Source organism: Callospermophilus lateralis, chromosome 7 (assembly GCF_048772815.1).
Source record: "Callospermophilus lateralis isolate mCalLat2 chromosome 7, mCalLat2.hap1, whole genome shotgun sequence".
NCBI classification, from domain to species: Eukaryota; Metazoa; Chordata; class Mammalia; order Rodentia; family Sciuridae; genus Callospermophilus; species Callospermophilus lateralis.
The window spans coordinates 13,597-31,319 of NC_135311.1; the positions used below are offsets into that span (position 1 = coordinate 13,597).

Below are 17,723 nucleotides of genomic sequence, written 5' to 3' on the forward strand. Positions count from 1 at the left end.
AAAGGGACAGACCGGGGCCAAGTGGTCAAATGGTGCTGGCCTGATGAATTGGCCCTCTGTACCACCTTGGTCGGTCCTCGACATTAATGGGCGTCCTTACAGGACTAGTTTCAAGGAGCGTGCCCATAGGACATAAAAGACGTGCACACCTGCCTATTCCTTACCTGGAGTCTGGCACAGAGCCGATGGCACCCCCAAGAAAGGGGGCCTGAGATGGGAGCCCAGGGCGATGTGGGGGGCATTCTGGGGCGACAGCAAAGGGGGCGGCTGCGACAGCTCCCTGCGAAAGGCAGGACTGAGGGGCGTGCGTGGCTTGCCTGGCCCCCTCCGCGCCCCGGATTCCCGTAACCTCCTCCAAGCGCATCCCCATCGCCGCTAATTGCTAGCCCTGCGGGCGGTCGATGTGCCGCTCGTTATGGCTCTGGGTCGAGCGCTGCCCCCGCTCTCGCCCCCGCCGGCGGCGCCAATTAATCTCCGAGGAGGCGCTGACCCGGCGGGCCGTGGCGACTGCAGCGGTAATTACCGCGCGGGGCCCATCCTCCCCTCCTCCTCCCCATAGCGGCCCCGCGCTGCCGGGGGCACGAAGCGTAATTAGCCGCAATCCGGAGGCGGCGACAGCTGCAGACGCCGCGCTCGGCGGTGGGGGGTGGGGGGGGTGCGCCCGGCTGGAGACGGCCCGCTGCGGGGCCCCATCCCTGAGCGCCTCCCTGCTCTCTACAGGTCGCCCCCTGTCCCCGCCCGCCCAGGAGGCCGTCTCCCCAGACCGCTAGTGTCTGAACTGGCGAAGCGGGCTTCCCTCCTCCCCCGGTTCTAGTCCTCTGGCCGACCCCTCCCGACTTACTTTGGGCTGGGTTTCCAGACTTCCAGCCGCTCTGCCTTCTGCTCCCCCAACCTCACCCCCCTCACTGTCCCAGGGGCACCTGGATTTTGCTGGTTCCCAATTGCTCAACAAAGAAACAAGAGTGACCCTTCACATTCCTGCCCAGGGTTGTTGGCACCCAGGTACATACTGCCCCGTTTCCTGGGCCTCTGCCCAGCTCAGCCGGCCTCAGGAACTTTTTGCCCAACAGACCCTAAACCCAAAGCAGGCAATACCCACATGACTGTGCAGCTGCAATCGGGGAGGAGTAAGTGGGTGGAAGGTTCAGGCTATGGGGCTTGCAGAAGTCAGATACCAAGCCCCAGTACCTCTCTGAGAAGGACGGGGCAACAGCTGGAGCCGTGTTCTCCCGGTGCTGAGCCAGGCCCTGCTTCCGGCGCTGACCTGCTGTGGATGAGGGCAGGTGAACTTCCAGGCCACTGGGGCTCCTCAAAGCTGCAGCTGTTACCTCCTGCCGGACCCTCAGGAGATCTGGGGGGTGCGGGGGGTAGGGGATGGGCAACAGCAGCGACCCTGAGGCCCAGCTTTCCCTGGACTTCTCCCCTTATCCTAGTGAGCACAGGACACTGGCCCACGGGAGCCCAGGAGAAAGGGAGCCAGGGGCCCACTTCCACACCATCCCTGCTGTGTGTCAGCCCTGATGTCGGTCACTGGGGCAGGAGGAGCAGCCCCAGGGCAGGGGAGACAAATTTGCAGGAGGCTCTGGAAGGAACGTGAGGTGGGAGGAAAGCCCAGTGCTGGTATGCAAGGCTGTGGAACCTGAGGCTGGAGCCTTGAGGGGAGGGACTGCACAGATCCATGAGAGCATAGACCAGTTCCTGGAGGTCACTGTGACAAGTCTAGGAGTGGGTCTCCAGACTCCACCAGGTGACCGCCTCCTAGATGGGAGGCAGGAAACTGAACCTGTACACGTGGCCACACCAGCATAGGCCAACATCCGTCCACATCAGTCATCCAGCAGTGGTTGCATACGGTCAGCATCCAGCAAGACCACACCAGGCCCATGCATACATGTCCTTGCGGGCACACTGGCCACAATCTCTGGACGCTGGGACGTGCACTGGTTTGATGCACTGTGCTCCTGCCCAGGGCCCGGCCTCCGAGTCCCCGCCACCCCCCCTTTGGGTAGCTTTGCCGCTGAGCCGCCGCCTCTGTTTATAAATTAATTACCCGAAAAGCGGAGGTGGGTCTGCCCTGGGCTGGGTGCCAGCCCGCAGAGCCTAGCCGGCGCGGCCGCCCGCGTCGATCCCAGCGGGGCCCGCACCCCCGCCCTCCAGCCCGCGGTGGCAGCTATTTGCAGCCGGCTCCTAGGCTGGGCGGTGCGCACAGTGATTGACAGCAGCTCCCTGGGGCCGCGACCACGATCCCTCCCCCACATAGGCCAGCAGAGCCGGCCCCAGGCAGGGCAGGGAAAGCAATTAAAAGGGAAGATTTTTAAATTATTAACATTTGGTGAATTATTCAGACTCTTGGTGGCTAAGCCGCCCTGGGGGACAGTGCCTTGTGCAAGGAGAGGAAATCCTGCCCCTTCACCGCACCCCATCCACCTCCTACCATAAAAGCCAAGTTCACCTAGCAGGAGCCTAGCCTGTGAGGTTAGAGTGCAGCTGGACCGGTATCTGACTGCTCCCTGGGCTATGACCACAAGGGACAGAGCAGACCCAGTGAGTGGAGAGGGGCAAGAGCCTCATCCCAGCCTCCAGCTGGGCCTCTCTTGGCATCCAGGAGGCCATGGTGGCCAAACACAGCTGCCTCTTAGTCCTGTCTTTCTGGGATGCTTGCCCCCCATGCAGGACAAGGATCTGGCACTATTTCAATGTGACCACAGGTCAGCATCCACTGACTTAAATTTGTGCACCAACTGCTGTGGGAGTCAGGAGAATGGGCACAGAGCACAGGGTCTCCTGGATAGGGGGCAGGTAGGCTGACTCAAGCCCTACCCCACCCTCTCACTGGGGCTCACCCCTGAGTAAGCTGTGTGCATGCCAGGAGGGCATCCTGAGAGTGTGATGGAAAGTGGGGACTTGGAACAAGACCTGGGGCAGCCCGGCCTCATCGCCTACCCACAAAGGGCTGGGGGTCACTGACAGATCCAGTCCTGGTCTTGATGTCAGCAGCCAACACCCTCTTCTGGGGTGGAGAGGCAACTGAGAGTGTACACAGGTGGGGGGGCAGGTGGGGAGGGCACATACCATGGCTGGGGAGGCCCAGGTGGTAGAGACGCTGTGGTTCCTCGAAGCTGCCAGCCTCACTGAGAGCGGAAACCAGCCGGCGGTAGTGGTCCTCAGGCGCCATGCTGGGTCGCAGCTCTGGCAGCAGCAGAGTCTCTGCGTTGGGGTAGCACAGAGGGAAGGGATTTTCCTTGAAATACTACCAAGGCGGAGAGGCAATTGGGAAGGCACACCTCACCCTAAGCCTAAGACCTTCCACCCCTGCTGCGAAACCCAAGTCCCTCCTCTGAGCACACCTTCCCCTTTTGGAAGGTCTAACAACACTTCCAAGCACCCAGTTACGGCTTCCTCCTCCAGTGACCTGTCCCTCCTCCCTGGGTTGGGCTCCCACCTGGAGGGTACTCAGACTCAGACTCGCTTCGGGCCTTCTTCGCTGAAGAGCAGTCACTGGTGACAGGGGAGCAGCCCAGTCTCTTGCCTAGCAAGCCACCTGCAGAGGGTGGAGTGAGCCACACCCAGTCTCAGGGACGGAGGAGGATGCAGGGAAGACCAGGTGGGGAAGACCCACCCCTGCCCCAGCTCAGTCTAGTGAGCCCCAGTCCCCTCCACTCAGGAGCATCCTTGGTTCTGGTGGGCAAGGCCTTGCCAGCCCTGGGTCCCAGGCTTCCACCTGGTGAGCCCAGCTGGCCGGAGGACATCATGACAGGTATGGAGCAAGGCAAGGAAACAGGGCAGCCCTGACCCTGGGCCCCAGGCTGCATTTGAATAGAAGTGATGGGTGCCACACGTGACTGTGACTGTGTCCCCACGGGCCTCTTGCTGCCCCTGACCAGCCAGTCCATTCCCATGTGTGCTGATGAGCCCACCTCAGCTTCTCCTGGAGAGCAGAACTACCTTCCCTTTCTGAGCAGGGCTGGGGCGGGCTATGCAGGTGCTGGGGAGCAGAGTCAGTCAGGAAGGCACGTGTCACTCCCCACACAAGGGGTGTGCTCAGGGGGGCCCTCCTCTCTGCACCAACAGCCAAGACCCTCCTCTTTGCTGCACTTAGCCTTGGCAAGCACATACCTGCCCAGCCAGGCTCTGTGCTCCAAAGGCCACCCCTGGACAGCTCACCTGCCCTACACAGACCCTATGTGCCTTGCTCCTGGTCTGCCTATCCCTATACTATCCCCTCTAGAGATCACATCTCCACATCAAAAGCTACACACAGGGCTGGGGACATAGCTCAGTTGGTAGAGTGCTTGCCTCACATGTAAGAAGCCCTGGGTTCAATCCCCAGTACCATAAAAATTAAATAAAAATAAAAGCCACACACATCTATAGGCCCATCTCCAAACCTGTCCCTGCACCCCCAAGCTCTGCTTCCTCCTTCGGACCCTGACATCAGGGGCCTGCTGATAGCATGTCATCACCCTGGCCTCCAGGTCAGACCCTGTGGCCTTGGGCATCTCTTCCCCCTCACAAGACCCAGGGTGGCGGGGATGAGGGGCTGCTCCTTGTGTAACTCAAGCCTTTCATGACACCTTGGTACTTGGGGGTCCCAAACCTGTGCCCCCAGGAAGCCCTGCTGTCAGCTCAGGAGCCTAATTCCTTTTCCTTATTCCTTTAATCTGTCATTTTTATCAGGCTAGGGAAGTGCAGCGGCAGCAAGAGCACCGATCAATCTCCACATTACAGCTGACAGAATGGTGCTAATAACTTATTGATCTCAGCCACCTCACGGCCACTGGTCTAGCTGGCTGGCCCCAGGCCCTGCCCCAAAGACGGGGGACAGTCCCCACTGCCTGCATGAGGGGTCAGGTCAGACAGACCCTGTAGGACAGATGGAGGGCACTCAGGTGCACATGGGCATCATGAGCTGCATGTCAGAGTCCAGCAAGCAGGAGGGCACCCTGAGCGCACCAGGCAGGGAGTGGGTCTTGCAGCCTCTCTCCACAACTGCTGCCCATCTCCTGCTCCCTGTACATGCTCAGGGGTCAGCAAGGGTAACCTCTGCAGTCTGTTCCCTGTTTCAACAGTGGCAACTCCCGCCTCCTTGCTGGGCTTCTCTGCTCCTGGGGAGCTTGAGAGTCACAGCTTGGGGGAGCTGATACTGGGGTTGGAGTGCCCCGCAGTGAGACCCAGCCTTGTAGCTGCCTTGAGGAGACTGCGTGAGCTCAGAGTCACACCTGATGTAGGCAGTGACAGGAGGCAGACACACGTACCAGGGGTGGACCACAAAGTCACAAGACCTGCGCTGAGCTCCTCAGTCCTCTGGGATCCTTCCTGTCCAGGGCCCAGGAAGCTGTGGCTCCAGGGACACCCCCTTGAGCCACAGGAAGGAAGAAGAGTGGTGACAGGTAACGACCCCTGCAGGGCCCAGAGGAAGCCCACGGGGAGCTGCAGACTTGGCAGGTGCGCGCGCGCGCACACAGCATCCACACACACACAGCATCCGGGCAGCTGTGCACAGCATGTGACCTGCCCTCACTGCAGAGTGTGGAGGGCTACCTGGCGGGGTGAGTAAGCCCTGCAGGAGACACACAGGGCACCTGCAGGTCTGTGGACCTGAGGAGGCTGTACATAGGCAGGGGAGGGCCTGCTGCCTCAGAACGTCTCAATCACTGAGGGGCTCCCTCGGCTCCGCCCGATCGATGGGGCAATTAGATTTTATCAGCCTCTTGCTCAGCCACCTCCAAAGCAGCTCCAGAAGCAACCCCCACCCCCCTCCACAAGGGCCTTCTGGCTCATGGGTCTCTGTTGGGAGTATCCAGGGTGGTGGGTGATGCCCACCCTGCTTTCCCAGAGCAGTAGCCATTGTCAGAAACAGCCCTGTCCAGGGTCCATGTGACAAGGCCCCTGAGGTCGAGTTGTGCCCACTCGCAGCGGTGGCATCTTGCCACCCCTCATGACCTGCTCCTTGGGAGACTGCCTTGGTCCCCAAGCTGCGCTCTCCCTCTGAGTCCCTGTTGCCTCCAGGAACCTGATCTCCTTGGTGGCCCTGGAAGCTCCTGGCCAGCGCCCTCTTGGCCAACCTGAAGAGGTCCAGGCTGCAGGCATGGGCCCTTTCCCTCCCAGGAACCCTGAGAAGCAGGACAAGGCCAGAGTGCCCTGTGGGTTTGGTGGGAGGTGGGCATTGTTTCTGAGCTCTGGAAGGTCTTGGCCTGTGCCTGTCTTGTGAGGAGGGGGTGGCTGGCCTGGAAACTCCAAGCCCACCCCAGCAGCAGCCACACTGGAGCCGCCCTCTGCCGCCAGTCTGCCTGACTGGCTGGGATTAACACAATTACCATCACATGGAGCCCCAGGGGACAGCCGGCCTCACACCTCCCGCCTCCTCCGCTGGCCTCCCTGGCTGCCCGCCAAGACTTCCAGAGCTGCTGAACAGACACAGGGAGGGTGGCTGTCCCTAGGCAGAGCTGCTGTGGCCCTGGCAGCCCCATCATCGCCCTCAGGACGCATGGGCCTCCTCACCTGTGGGTCCCAAGCCAACCTCCACACTGCCTCTCTGGAATTCACAGCGGCTCTGGTGCTCGGGCATAACGAGGTGGCGGCTTCGGTGCACACTGGATATGAGTGTGGGAAGGTCACTGTCCTGGCTGCAGCAGAGCAAGACAGAGGATGGAGCCATGAGCCTTGGCAGTGCGACCCGATGAGCATGAGTACAGGGTGCTTGGGGCTGAGGACAGCGTACACTGAGCGTGGTGATGTGTGTGCATACCTCTGTGGGCCTGGGATGCCACACCTAAGCACACTCACCAGGCAGGCCAAGAGAAAGCAGAGACATGGCACCTAGACCCCACTACAGCACCCGGCTGGTCTGTGCAGAGCCAGAGCAGCCCCTCCCACCTTCCTCTCTCCAGAGAGGCAGCTGTGCTCGGCTCCCTGCCTCCGAGGGAGGACAGGACGGCCTGCTGTCTCACAGGACAGGCACATAGAGGGCACACTGCCACCCATGTGCTGCCAGCTCTGAAGCAAGCACCTGGCACGTGCCACTTTGGTTAAAACTTGCAACACCCTCTCGGGGCCCTCATTTCTCCAAATAAGGAAACTGAGTTTCAGACCAAAGTCCTGTAGGTAAAAAGACTCTGCCCTGGCAGGGTACCTGTGACACCAGGAGATGCACTGGCCGGCTCAGGACACCTGTGATCCCCAGGGTGCACCCAGGCCTGGCCTTGGAATCACCCTGCATGTGATTCTTTGTCCCTTCTCCCTCCTGCTGAGCCCTCACCCACAGCCCCAGAGAGAAGAGGGAGGAGAAAGTGGGGCACCCCTGGGGTTAGGTGAGCAACCCCATCATCAACAGAGAAGGAGGGGACAGGAAGTCAAGGCCAGCCAGAGCAGGGGCAGGGAAGCCCAGTGCCCAGCGATGCCCTCCCGGCCCACCTGTGGTGGAGCAGCCTCTTCAGCAGCACTGACACTAGCAGAGCCTCCTCACAGTGACCTAGGAACCGACCCTGAACCTTATTAAATAGCCCCCAGCCCGGGCTGGCAGGAGCCAGGCTAATCCAGGCCAGGCCCTAAGCAGATCAGTTTCAGCACCAGATACCCCGGGGCCGCCCCAGAGCCCCTAAGAGACCCAGATGTAGGTTCTCCCCCACCCCCGTGAAGGCGGGAGGCAGGTGGGGAGTAAGTACTTTATGGGATTAATCTCCCGAGGCTCATCCCCCATCATCCTCACTGATGTGGGGTGTTGGACAGAACTGCTGTCCTCAGCATGGGGAAAGGGCCTGGGCTGGCCGGGTACAGGGCTGCAGCTGCCATGGAGCTTCTCCCCACAGTGCACCGGACACTTCCTGCTTCCAGGGACTGGAGAGGTGAGCACAGCGATTTCCTGTGAGCCCTGGCCTGGACCCCCAGCAGCACCTGCATCTGGGACCAGCCTCAGTGACGGCTATCGGCTCTGTCTCACTTGGGGGTTACCCGGGCTCTCGAGGTGCAGGCCCATGGGGGCAACCCTTGGCTAGACAGGACCTGCCCTTGCATTCCACACCCAAGTCCCTGCCTTGGGGGTTCATTCCTCAAGTCCCAAGATGGGCCAGTCCTGAACACCTGTTCTGGTCACTCAGTTACTCACTGAACAAATTATGCTGGGTTCATTAAAAAAAAAAAAATGCCAAGAGACTCACACACAGGCTGGAGAGTTGAGAGCACCTGTCTTCACAGTTTGGGGCCACTACACACAGGCAAGGCCTCAGCAGGCTGCTGTGGCACGTGGGGAGACTGAGGCAGGGTCAGGAAGACTGCAGGGAGGGTTGTGAGGAGGCCACGAGAGGGCGAGACCGACTCCCCCTGAGGGCCTCCCCACCCCAACTCTCTCATGTAGCCTTCACCAGCTGGGGGCCCTGGAAGGTCAGGGACCTAGCAGGCCCTCTGGCAAGCAATGCTGCAGGGGCATCACAGGGCAGAGGGGCCCTGGGCCTCTACCTGCAGCCAGCAGCAGGCATCCCCAGCAGGATTGGTCAGAAGGACGAAGAGGACAGACAGATGCAAGAGGCAGACCAGTGACAGACGAATGGGGACGGACAGACAGTTGGGATGGGACAAAGACAGTTGGTGACCCAGTGTGAGGCAGCTGGCGGTCCACAGCCCTCCTTGTCCAGACACTGGGGGCTGCTAGCAGACGGGATATGATGGGCTGTTAGTCCTCTGGGGTGTGCTCTTCTCCAGACTGTAACCTTCCCTTTAATGAAATCCAGAAAGTCATCCTTGCCCCTCTGGATCCTCTGTGGGACCAGGGTCTCCACTAATGCAAGGCCCAGGCTGCAGCAGCCAGTACTGGTGAGAGCTCAGCATGGGACTCCTGGGGCCTCCCCGCACCCCAAGGCCAGGTGTACCCCAAGGAGGTGCAGGTCTGGAGGGGAGGCACAGCCATTGGGTTTCCCTGCAGGCCTTGCTGGCAAATTTATCCTGTAGCGTCCAGAGTAAAAGGCTCATAAAATGTCATCAATGTTCATGACGGTTCATAAAAATGATCAGTTGAGCTGGCAACTCCAAAATGAGGTGGAAATAAGTTTAAAGATGTTTTTATTGTAATTCGGCTCCAGGATCCAGACGTTCTTGAAGACATAAATAAAGACACCTCTGGCAGAGATCCAGGACAAGCTGCCGTCCTGCAGCTGGGCTGGGGAGGCCAGGCACCCACAGCTGGAGTCACAGAGGCTTTCCCTGCCCTTGGTGCCCACTGCTCCCCATCAGGCCCTTCCTGTGGTGCTCCCCCTGAAGCCCCGGGGAAAAACTTGGCCCCAAGAACCAGAAACCAGCCCCTGCCCCTTGGGAGCAGGAACTGGGTCCCTGACACCTGACCTCCTCTCAGGGGCTTCTTTTTTATCCTCTATGTCTTGGGTTCACAGCCCCCAGCCTGTTTCCATAACCCAAATCCATGTGAGGAAACCACAACCTGCCAGGGTCCCCAGAAGGATCTTTCAAAACACAGACCTGGTCACTCCCTGCTCAGGAACTTTCTGTGGCTTGCTCAGCTTGGAGAACAAAGCCCAACTGGTCCAGCGGCTAAGGTGCAGACCTTTTAGCATCCCATTGAGCCAGACCTGCCAACTTCCCATTCTCCTCCCTTCCATCCCATCCTTCATCCCTCCACAGCTTTGCAGACCACCTTTTCCCAGTGAACTCCTATGCCTCCTTCAAGAACCTGCTCACACATCACCATTCTCACCTCCTGGTGGGTCTCTGGGAGGGTGAGAGGTGAAAATTACAGCCTCATCTTAGAGCTGTTGGGCTCCAATGGACAGTCCAGTGGTGAGGGTCACAGCATGCTTTGTCTCCAGGCTGCCTAGAACCCTGCCCATGCTGTTGAGGCCTGGCACAAGTCTGCACTTGGCTGAGATGGGCCTCCTGATCTCAGTTGGGCACCATGCCACCTACCTTCCAGGCCAGGTAAGGACCCACATCAAAACCAGCCTGGCAACCGCATGGCCCCCACTGGCTCACACTGACTGGGACAGAGGACAAGATAAAAGACCATGGGCAGAGGAGGGAGGCAGGGTGGGTGGGACCAAGGAGAAATGGCAACAGCTGCCCCTGCCCAAGCCAGGCTCCTACCTGCAAGATGTCTCTCGGAAGGAGATGTTCACATCCCAGTGGGTGTGGACTCTACGGGGAGAGAAAAGAGGGTTAGTGGCTCCATTACTGGCATAGAGACAGCAGCGGGGTGTGGGCCTGACTCTTAACATCCCACCAGCCAGAAGCCAGGGCAGTAATGAGGGTGGCACCTCATGCCCAGTTCAACCTGGTGGCAGCTTCCACTGAACAAACCCAAGGGCTTGAGATGCTCTGGCCTCCCAGAGATGAGGAGTAGGAGCATGCTGACCAGCCCCGTGCAACACCAGGCACCACAGCCCCACCATCTGACTCACAGACACCCAAGCCCTAGGTGCTGGCAGGACGAGGCCCATATCAGGAAACAAGCCTCTGGGAGGTTGTGGGTGTCAGCCCAGGTGGGTACCGGACCTTGGGTCTCTCTGCTTGCCAACCTCTACCCAGAAGTGACCATGGCATGGCTGAGGCAGAACAGGTGCCAGGGAGCCAGTTCAGGAGAGAGGACAGCTTCTGCCTGTACCCCGCCCCACAGCAGCCTTCCAGAAGACCCCTGGTCTTGGCGCCCACTTCCACAGGAGCCTGAGCCTCCTGGCCCAGCTCTGGAATAAGTACCTTCTCTTCATGATCCGGACATGCGGATCATCCTCCTGCTTCAAGCCTGGCTGCTGTCCACAGGCTGGGCCACCTCCGTCACTGTCACCATCACTGGCAGAAAAGCTGGGGTTCCGTTCCTTTTTCAGGGAGCGTGCAGGGGGCAGGGCCACTGTCCTTTTGTCTGCCAGCCGCCCCCGGTTCTGGGCAGGAGGAGGAGAACGTTAAGGCTAGGCTAGACATCAGCCTCCTGGGCCTGGGCCTCATTGCTGCAGGCACAGCCTGTGAGGACAGGAGAGTGTGGGCTGTTCTGCAGGCCCGGCCTGAGTGTGGGTGCCCACACTGTGGCAGGGAGCCCTGGGGATGCTTGAGCTATGACCCGCAGCTCCTTCCCTGGGTCCCCAGAGTCTTCTGGGATTGTGCATACAGCCTGGGGCAGGGATCATGGGGCTGGTCCTGGTGGGTGTGCAGTCAGGGAGCAGGTCCCTCTAAACGTGTCTGGCTGACATCCCATCTCCTCTGTCAGTCCTGAAAACTGACAGCAATATCAACGAGCAAAGTCACTTTTCTTTTTCTTTTGCAGTGCTGGTGAAACTAGGACCTCACAAAACACTGCCACTGAGCGGCAGCCCCAGCCCCTCTTTGCTATTTTGTTAGCACCGTGAAGAGCCTAGCTCAGGGGAAGTCTGTCTGAGACTGTTGGTCCCTTGCAAAATGCAGGTCTGGGAGCCACCGGCCGCCTGAGAGCACTAACAGCCCCGACCCTTTGTTCCCCAGCCCTGATGGCTCATTTCTCTCCTCAGCGCCCCCTGCACCATGTGTAAGTGTGTGGCGCTGTGTATGCTCAAGCTTGGAGCTCTGCACCCAGCTCACACATTTCTGCACAGAGCGGTGGATAGGAGTGTGTGGCCCCAGTCCTGGCATTTCTCAACACTTCCTGGCTCCAGGTCCTGCTGCCCCAGGGAAGAGAAAAAAAGTCATTGATCATTTTCCAGGGTACAGAGGTTTTTTCTTACTTGGTTAAGAGGCTGCTGGCTCAGAGGCTGCATGGGCTTTCAGAGTATCTACTTTCCTCTCCTGTTCAGTCCTCCCATTGCCAGAAAGAGTTGATCCTCACCACACCCATGAGCTTAGTGAGGAAGGGGTCAAGGAGGGTCCCTGCCCCAGGTCATCCAGGACCCTGAGGTGGGCTGCTGCCTGGAGTCCTGTCCTTGCAAGGACGCTTCTCTCAGACTCAGCACCACCTCATCTCTGGATGCCTGGCTCTGCCCAGCTCAGTGCTCCCTCCCCCAGCTCTGGGAGCCACAGTATCCCCCACACCTGCCCTCACACATCTGCTGGGGTCTGCCCAGGATACCCTCTGTTTCCCTCTGTAACATAGTGAGTGAAACAGACCCAGCAATATAAGGGCACAGTGGCATGGGGCCAATGGGTTTTCAGGGCCAGCCCACAGGATGACAGGGTCCAGTGACAGCAGAGCACAGGGAGCCGGCAGTGGTGAGTGCCCACCTATGCCTGGGCGTCTGTCAATCCATAGGTTTGGTATCATTTCCAACACCCCTTGGCCCATGGCTCTGCCTTGTCCAGCCTGCCAAAGCCCAGTGCCAGGCATCTGGAGATGAGCTCTGCCCTTCTCCTCAGTCACCTTTCAGCCTTAGGTGAAATACTCTCTGGAAAAGAAAAGGAGTATTTTCTCAAAGCCACCTGCTCCCCCTCTTTTGTGGCAGAAATACTCCCATCCAAACAGAAAGTAGAACCCAGACTAGGAGTCAACATCTCTCTGCCTCTCATCTGTGGGAAGAGAAGAGGGGGACACAGAGTCTATAAGACTGCTACTTGGAAGGGGGCCAGGACTGGCTGGCTGGGAAGGAGCCCAGGCTATATGCCAGTCTTAGCCCCATGAGGCACAGAGCTGGGCACAGGAACTTCTAGTCCCTGGTATGCCCTGAAAGCACCCTGGAAGGATAGGTCTGGGGTGGCTCTTGGGGGGAACTCTATGGGGGAGCATGCTGAGAACCCAGATGGCCACTCTAACCCTGCCCAAGGATGGGGAACACATGCCCCACCCCTACATCGGAGACTTAGCTCCCCACTGCTCAACAAATTTGAGAACCTGGCTCCTAACCAATATTTGACCCCTTCTGAAATGGTGAGAGTGGGTTACAGCAAGCACAGTCACATGCACACCATATTCTACCCCTGGAGTATCTGTGACCGTGAAGTGCACACATCTTTGAAACTGGCCACAAGGGTAGGTGGAGACAGCCTCTGTGCACCAACAGGTTGGGGCTAGAAAGGGGATCCATGGAGATACCTCCAAGGAAGCGACCAGGCACAGAGAGGCAGGCAGGCCCAGGTCTGAAGTGCCCTTCATTCAGGGCAGGTACCAGGGAGCTTCAGAAGGGCAGCAGCTCCATCCCTCTCTGAGCTTCAGATTGCCACTTGAGGTGATGGCAGATGTTGAGCTCAGGCCACCCTCTTCCCCTCTCTTGTGGCAGGCCTCAGGGGTGGCAGGTTGGAAACTGTGGGGCACTCCCATCCAAACAGAAAACAGAACCCAGACTAGTCTGAGGTGGGCACCCAGAGGATCCCGTCCAGTTCCAGCTGCCTGAAGGGGTGCCACGATGGAGAGGGACTTCAATCTTTTGCCCAGTAGGTATGTGACAGCAAGCAAAAGGTGTTTCTGCACACCTGCTTGGGGAGCTCTTGTACAGGTGCCCTGTGCTCCTGTAGACTCAAGTGTGTATGGCGGGTGGCTTGAGGCTGTGACCGGCAGACCATGTGTGGGCTGGGCCTGTGGCTCTCCTTCCCCAGCCAGCATCCATGTGTCCAAGATTTCCCAGCCTGCTCAGCGTGCACCCTGCAGAGCCCACGAGGAAGCCAGGATACCCCACCACCAGGTCAAAGGGAATAAACCCAAGATGGCAGCCTGGGCCCTCTCAGGACCACTGGTACCTCCACCCCTCCTGCTCCTTCCTAGAAGAGGGGACTGCTGGGTGGATCTAGGAACAGCAGCCTCCACCCCCCATGTCCCTGGAGGTACCCCTCGGGGGAGCCTCCTCTCTAGAGGCAATTTCCTTTTCAGATCAACCCTCTACTCCTCACTGCCTGGAGTGTCATACCTGCTCCCCAGGCCAGTGGGGAGGCCATAGATTGTCTACCCTGGGTGGGGCTCTTGCTCTCTGGACACCTACAGGCGAAGACCCTGCCCACCCAGGCTCCATGTCGTGGACCCTCCGAGGTCCAGACCCTTGCAGGGCAGCACTTCAGCATTAGGAGCACCAAGACACACACCACTCAGGCTCAAGCCTTGGGATAACCCAGATGTGCAACCTGGCCAGCCAACACTGTTACACCTCAAAAGAGTCCTGCCCCAGCACCCAGCACCTCTCTCTGCTGAGCCAGACGGCTTGGTGATCTCCAGCCCTGGGACAGGGAAGTCCCCAGGTCCAATGAATGACAATAACAGTGGGAAGACCCTGGAACCTGGAAGGCTGGAGAAGTAGCTCCAAGACACCCATGAGGGAGGCTGCTCAAGAACAGGCAGGACCCGCCCTTCATCCAAACAGGAGAGGATCCTGTGACCCCGGATTCCCACTCATTCCCAGGAACTGTCTGGAACAGCACAAAGCAACCCCACCCACCCCATCGGCCCTGGGAGGATTCCCTCCAGCCTGCCCAGAGGGCCGAAGTTAGGACTCCGATCTCAGAGATCACCAGGCTGGCAGGGGAGTCCAGACGTCCCAACCCAGCTTATCCCCAGGTCTCACCACAGGCGAGGAGATTCGACAGCCCGGGCAGTCGCAGATTGGAGGATGCACCTGCAGAATTCCTTTGGACATAAGCGTCTTCAGACTTTTTCCTGTGAGGAGAGCCGAGCACAGCTGGTGAGGGGCAGTCAGGGCATAGATGGAGCCTCTGGGGCGCAGTCACCGGCAAAGCCAGTCCCCACTCCCGGAAGGTGTATGAAATGCACACCAACCTTCCAAACCCACTGTCGTCCAACTTCGGAGCCTGCTGCCCGCCCCACCCTCGCGGACGAGAAGGGGATCTGCTGGGCTCTGAAACTCAAATCCTGGGCGAGGCCTTCCCCTGGTGGAGGGCGGCTTCCTCTCAGCCCTGGCGCCCCTCCTCCTGCCCCACCCTCTCTTAGCGGGTCCCGCCCGAACAGTGGCCGGGCAGTGTAAGGTCGAGCTAGGGAACTGGTGAGGGGCGGCGCGGTCGTGACCCAGGCCTGCGTCAGTCCCCAATGCAGGAAAGGGCAGCCACTGCGGAGCCTGAACTCCTAAAAAACCAAACGCTACCGGGTCCCAAACTTCCCAAGACCCTCACCGCGCCAGACGGTCGCCGCGCTTATCAGGTGCCCCCGATCTGGCCCCCAAAGGTGTATTGTCGCACCTTTGGAGTCACCATCCAAACAGGCTGCTCCAGGTCTCGCTGACACTGTTCCAGCTCCGCGCGCCCACGCCCCGCCCCACTCCCGCGGCCCCACCTACCCGCGCAGCCCCAGCCAGTGTGCACTCGCACCCCGGCCGCACGTGCACCTCTCCGCTCGAGCGGGAACCAGTGGCTCCGAGCCTGGGGAGGGAAGGCGTCCCTCCCAACCCGTCTCCCGACTTCCTGTAAACTTCCTCTGGGCCTGAAGGCCCAGGGGCTTCACAAAGACCTGCCGAGCTGAGGGAGCGCCCGCTCCTGCGTAGCTCGGGACCCCAGCACTCTGTGGCCCGAACTGGGAGGACAGTGGAGGCCGAGGGCGCTCTGCGGTGTCCACTGAAGCAACCGTGCGGGGGCAGGCGGGGTGTGTGGGTCCCTGCAGCAGCTCTGGAGCTGCAGCGCCCTCTCTGGGCCAAAACCAAGTCTCCCCAGTGGCAGAGCGAAGGGCTCGGACCCGCGGGTCCCGAGTAGCGAAGGAGAGGGACGGCGGCTTGCGCCCCCACGGCGGCCGCACCTTTGTGGCGGATGCTGCGCTTCCAGTCCTTGGCCGTCTCGCGGCCGCTGACGAACTGGAACTCGTTGGGCGTGAGCCACTCGCCGCGGTGGCGGATGGACGGGCCTTTGCTGCCCTGGCAGAGTTTCCGTACGTAGAGCAGAGCACGGTTGGCGCCGCACTCCACCTCGATGCACGGCTCACCGTTGTCCAGCAGCGGCTGGAAGTCCGCGGCCGCGGCGGCCGAGAGGAGCTCGAGGGCTAGCGGGTCTCGGGGCAGGTGGAGGTGCGGCGTGGCCTCGTGCAGGCTAAGGTAGGCGCGCGGGGGCCGGAGTGGTGCAGCCAACAGTGCTTCATAGCCTGCAGCAGAGGCCGGCAGCGAGGCGGCCGGGGGCAGAGCTGCCGCGGCGGGCAGCGGGGCCAAGTAGCCCGGCAGCGGAGGCAGAGGCAGCGCGGCCAGGGTCGGGTGGAAGGTGGCCAGGGCCAGGGCCAGGTCCTCGCGGCCCGGGAGCTCCTTTTTGACCGCCGGCATGGCGCGCGGGTGGCCCAGCAGCCGGCTCTCGGTCGCCGGCGCAACTTATTTTGGCCCTGGCTGGAGTTGCGTCTCCGCCGGCCCTGAAGGCGCCTGGCCGCGCTTCCACCCCGCCCGCTACTGCGCCCTGGCACCCGAAGCCGCCGCCGCGCCGCCCGCCGGGCCGCCCCCGCCTGCTACCCGGCCTGCTGGAGGGGTCTCGGCGGACCCAGACATGGTGTTGCCGGAGCTGCTATTGATCACAGACCGACTCGCCCTGCGCCGCAGGTGCCCCGCGCTGGCGCTCAGTGGGGCGTCGGGAGTCCACTGGAGCCCGCGCCCTGGGGCAGTCCTGCTGCCCGCTGTGCCCGGCAGTGAGGAGTCGCGGAGTCGCCAGGCCCGCTCCCCGCCCTGCCCGGGGGTCCCAAGCTCCCGCCCCGCCCCGCCCTGCTGCCCAGCCGCGCACCCGCGTCCACTGGCGCGCGCCCGCCCGGCGGGGACTTGGGAGACTCCCGCCGCCGCCGCCGCCGCTGCCGCCGCCACAACTTGGCCCATTTAAACAGCCCCGGCGCGGCGGGCGGGCGCGGGCTCCAGCGGGGGGTGCGTGACGGTCGACTGAGTTTGTGAGGCGGGACAGGGCTGCACCCCCCACCTCGGGTCAGAGCAAAGAAGGGAGGGAGACCCTGGGGAATGCACGCGGGCCAGATGGGGCACCAGGTCACTGTTGGGTCTCAGGCTTGAGTTTGGGACCCCCTGTGGGGCAGCTTGGTTGGTGGCTTTTCCCAGGGTGGATGATCCAGCTTCCCTGGCCCCTCCAGTGTGTGAGCCTGTGGCTCTGAGTAGGAGTGTTTGCAGGGTGCTTCTCTTCGTGTACAGAGTGTGAGGTTGTGGATTTGTGGAGAGTTTGAGTTCTGTGCATAAGGATAGAAATTTCCTGTAGTGCACTTGTTCACTCTTGAGGTTTTTTTTTTTTTTTTTTTTTTTTAATCATCCCCATTTTATAGATTGGGAACCTGAATCAGAGAAGCCAAGGAAGCTCCTGATGACACACAGCTGTTTTAAATCTAGGATGTCTGCTTTCAGGACAGTATCAGCCATGGGGCAGGAGTAGGTGACTGAATCAGAGTGGGGATGAGGAAGGTGGACAGCTGGCAGAATGAGTGTGCACACCACTACATTCTGTCCCCACTAGGAGGGGGTCTGAGAAAGAGGCTTCTGATAGTCCATGCCCACTTAGGCGTTCTGGGGGCAGGTCAGTCTGGTGATCGGCCTTCTGGTTAGTCCCCCCCGCCCCCATTCTGCATGAACTTGGAGTTTCTTTTTAGGAAAAGAAACTGAGAACTGCCCTGGAGCTTGGAGCTGGTTAGAGTGACTTGTCTTTGGTGTGTCATGTTAGATGCACCAGAAAGTGGTCTCACATCCCAACACAGAATCCCAGCCCTGTCCCTGACCCCCTGAGACACTCCAGCAGGGCATCCCTGGGAGCCTCAGGTGGACCACAGGCCTGTCTGCACAGTGCCTTCTAAAAGGGGAGGGAGGCCTGGGTGGGAATGAGGGACAGCTCACCATCCCCTTCTGGAGCAGACACCAGCCCAGCTGGGCTTGGAGTGG

At 60.4% G+C, this 17,723-nt stretch overlaps 1 protein-coding gene across 9 annotated transcripts in view; it reads right to left on the bottom strand.

Annotated features, from left to right (window-relative positions):
* Samd11 (sterile alpha motif domain containing 11) overlaps window positions 1-16,649 on the bottom strand; it is an 18,665-nt gene extending 2,016 nt beyond the window's left edge. For 2 of the 9 annotated variants that reach the window (XM_076861482.2, XM_076861479.2), the window contains exons 1-9: window positions 15,623-16,514; window positions 14,445-14,536; window positions 10,696-10,877; window positions 10,087-10,137; window positions 6,502-6,626; window positions 3,443-3,541; window positions 3,073-3,207; window positions 1,189-1,351; window positions 165-280 (exon numbers count right to left, since the gene is read on the bottom strand). In XM_076861482.2, coding sequence (XP_076717597.1) covers window positions 165-280; window positions 1,189-1,351; window positions 3,073-3,207; window positions 3,443-3,541; window positions 6,502-6,626; window positions 10,087-10,137; window positions 10,696-10,877; window positions 14,445-14,536; window positions 15,623-16,133 — 1,474 coding nt within the window. In that variant the 5' untranslated portion in view covers window positions 16,134-16,514. The other 7 variants (XM_076861486.2, XM_076861483.2, XM_076861481.2 and 4 more) reach the window with 7 other exon arrangements.
* Between the last annotated feature and the right edge of the window lie 1,074 nt (window positions 16,650-17,723).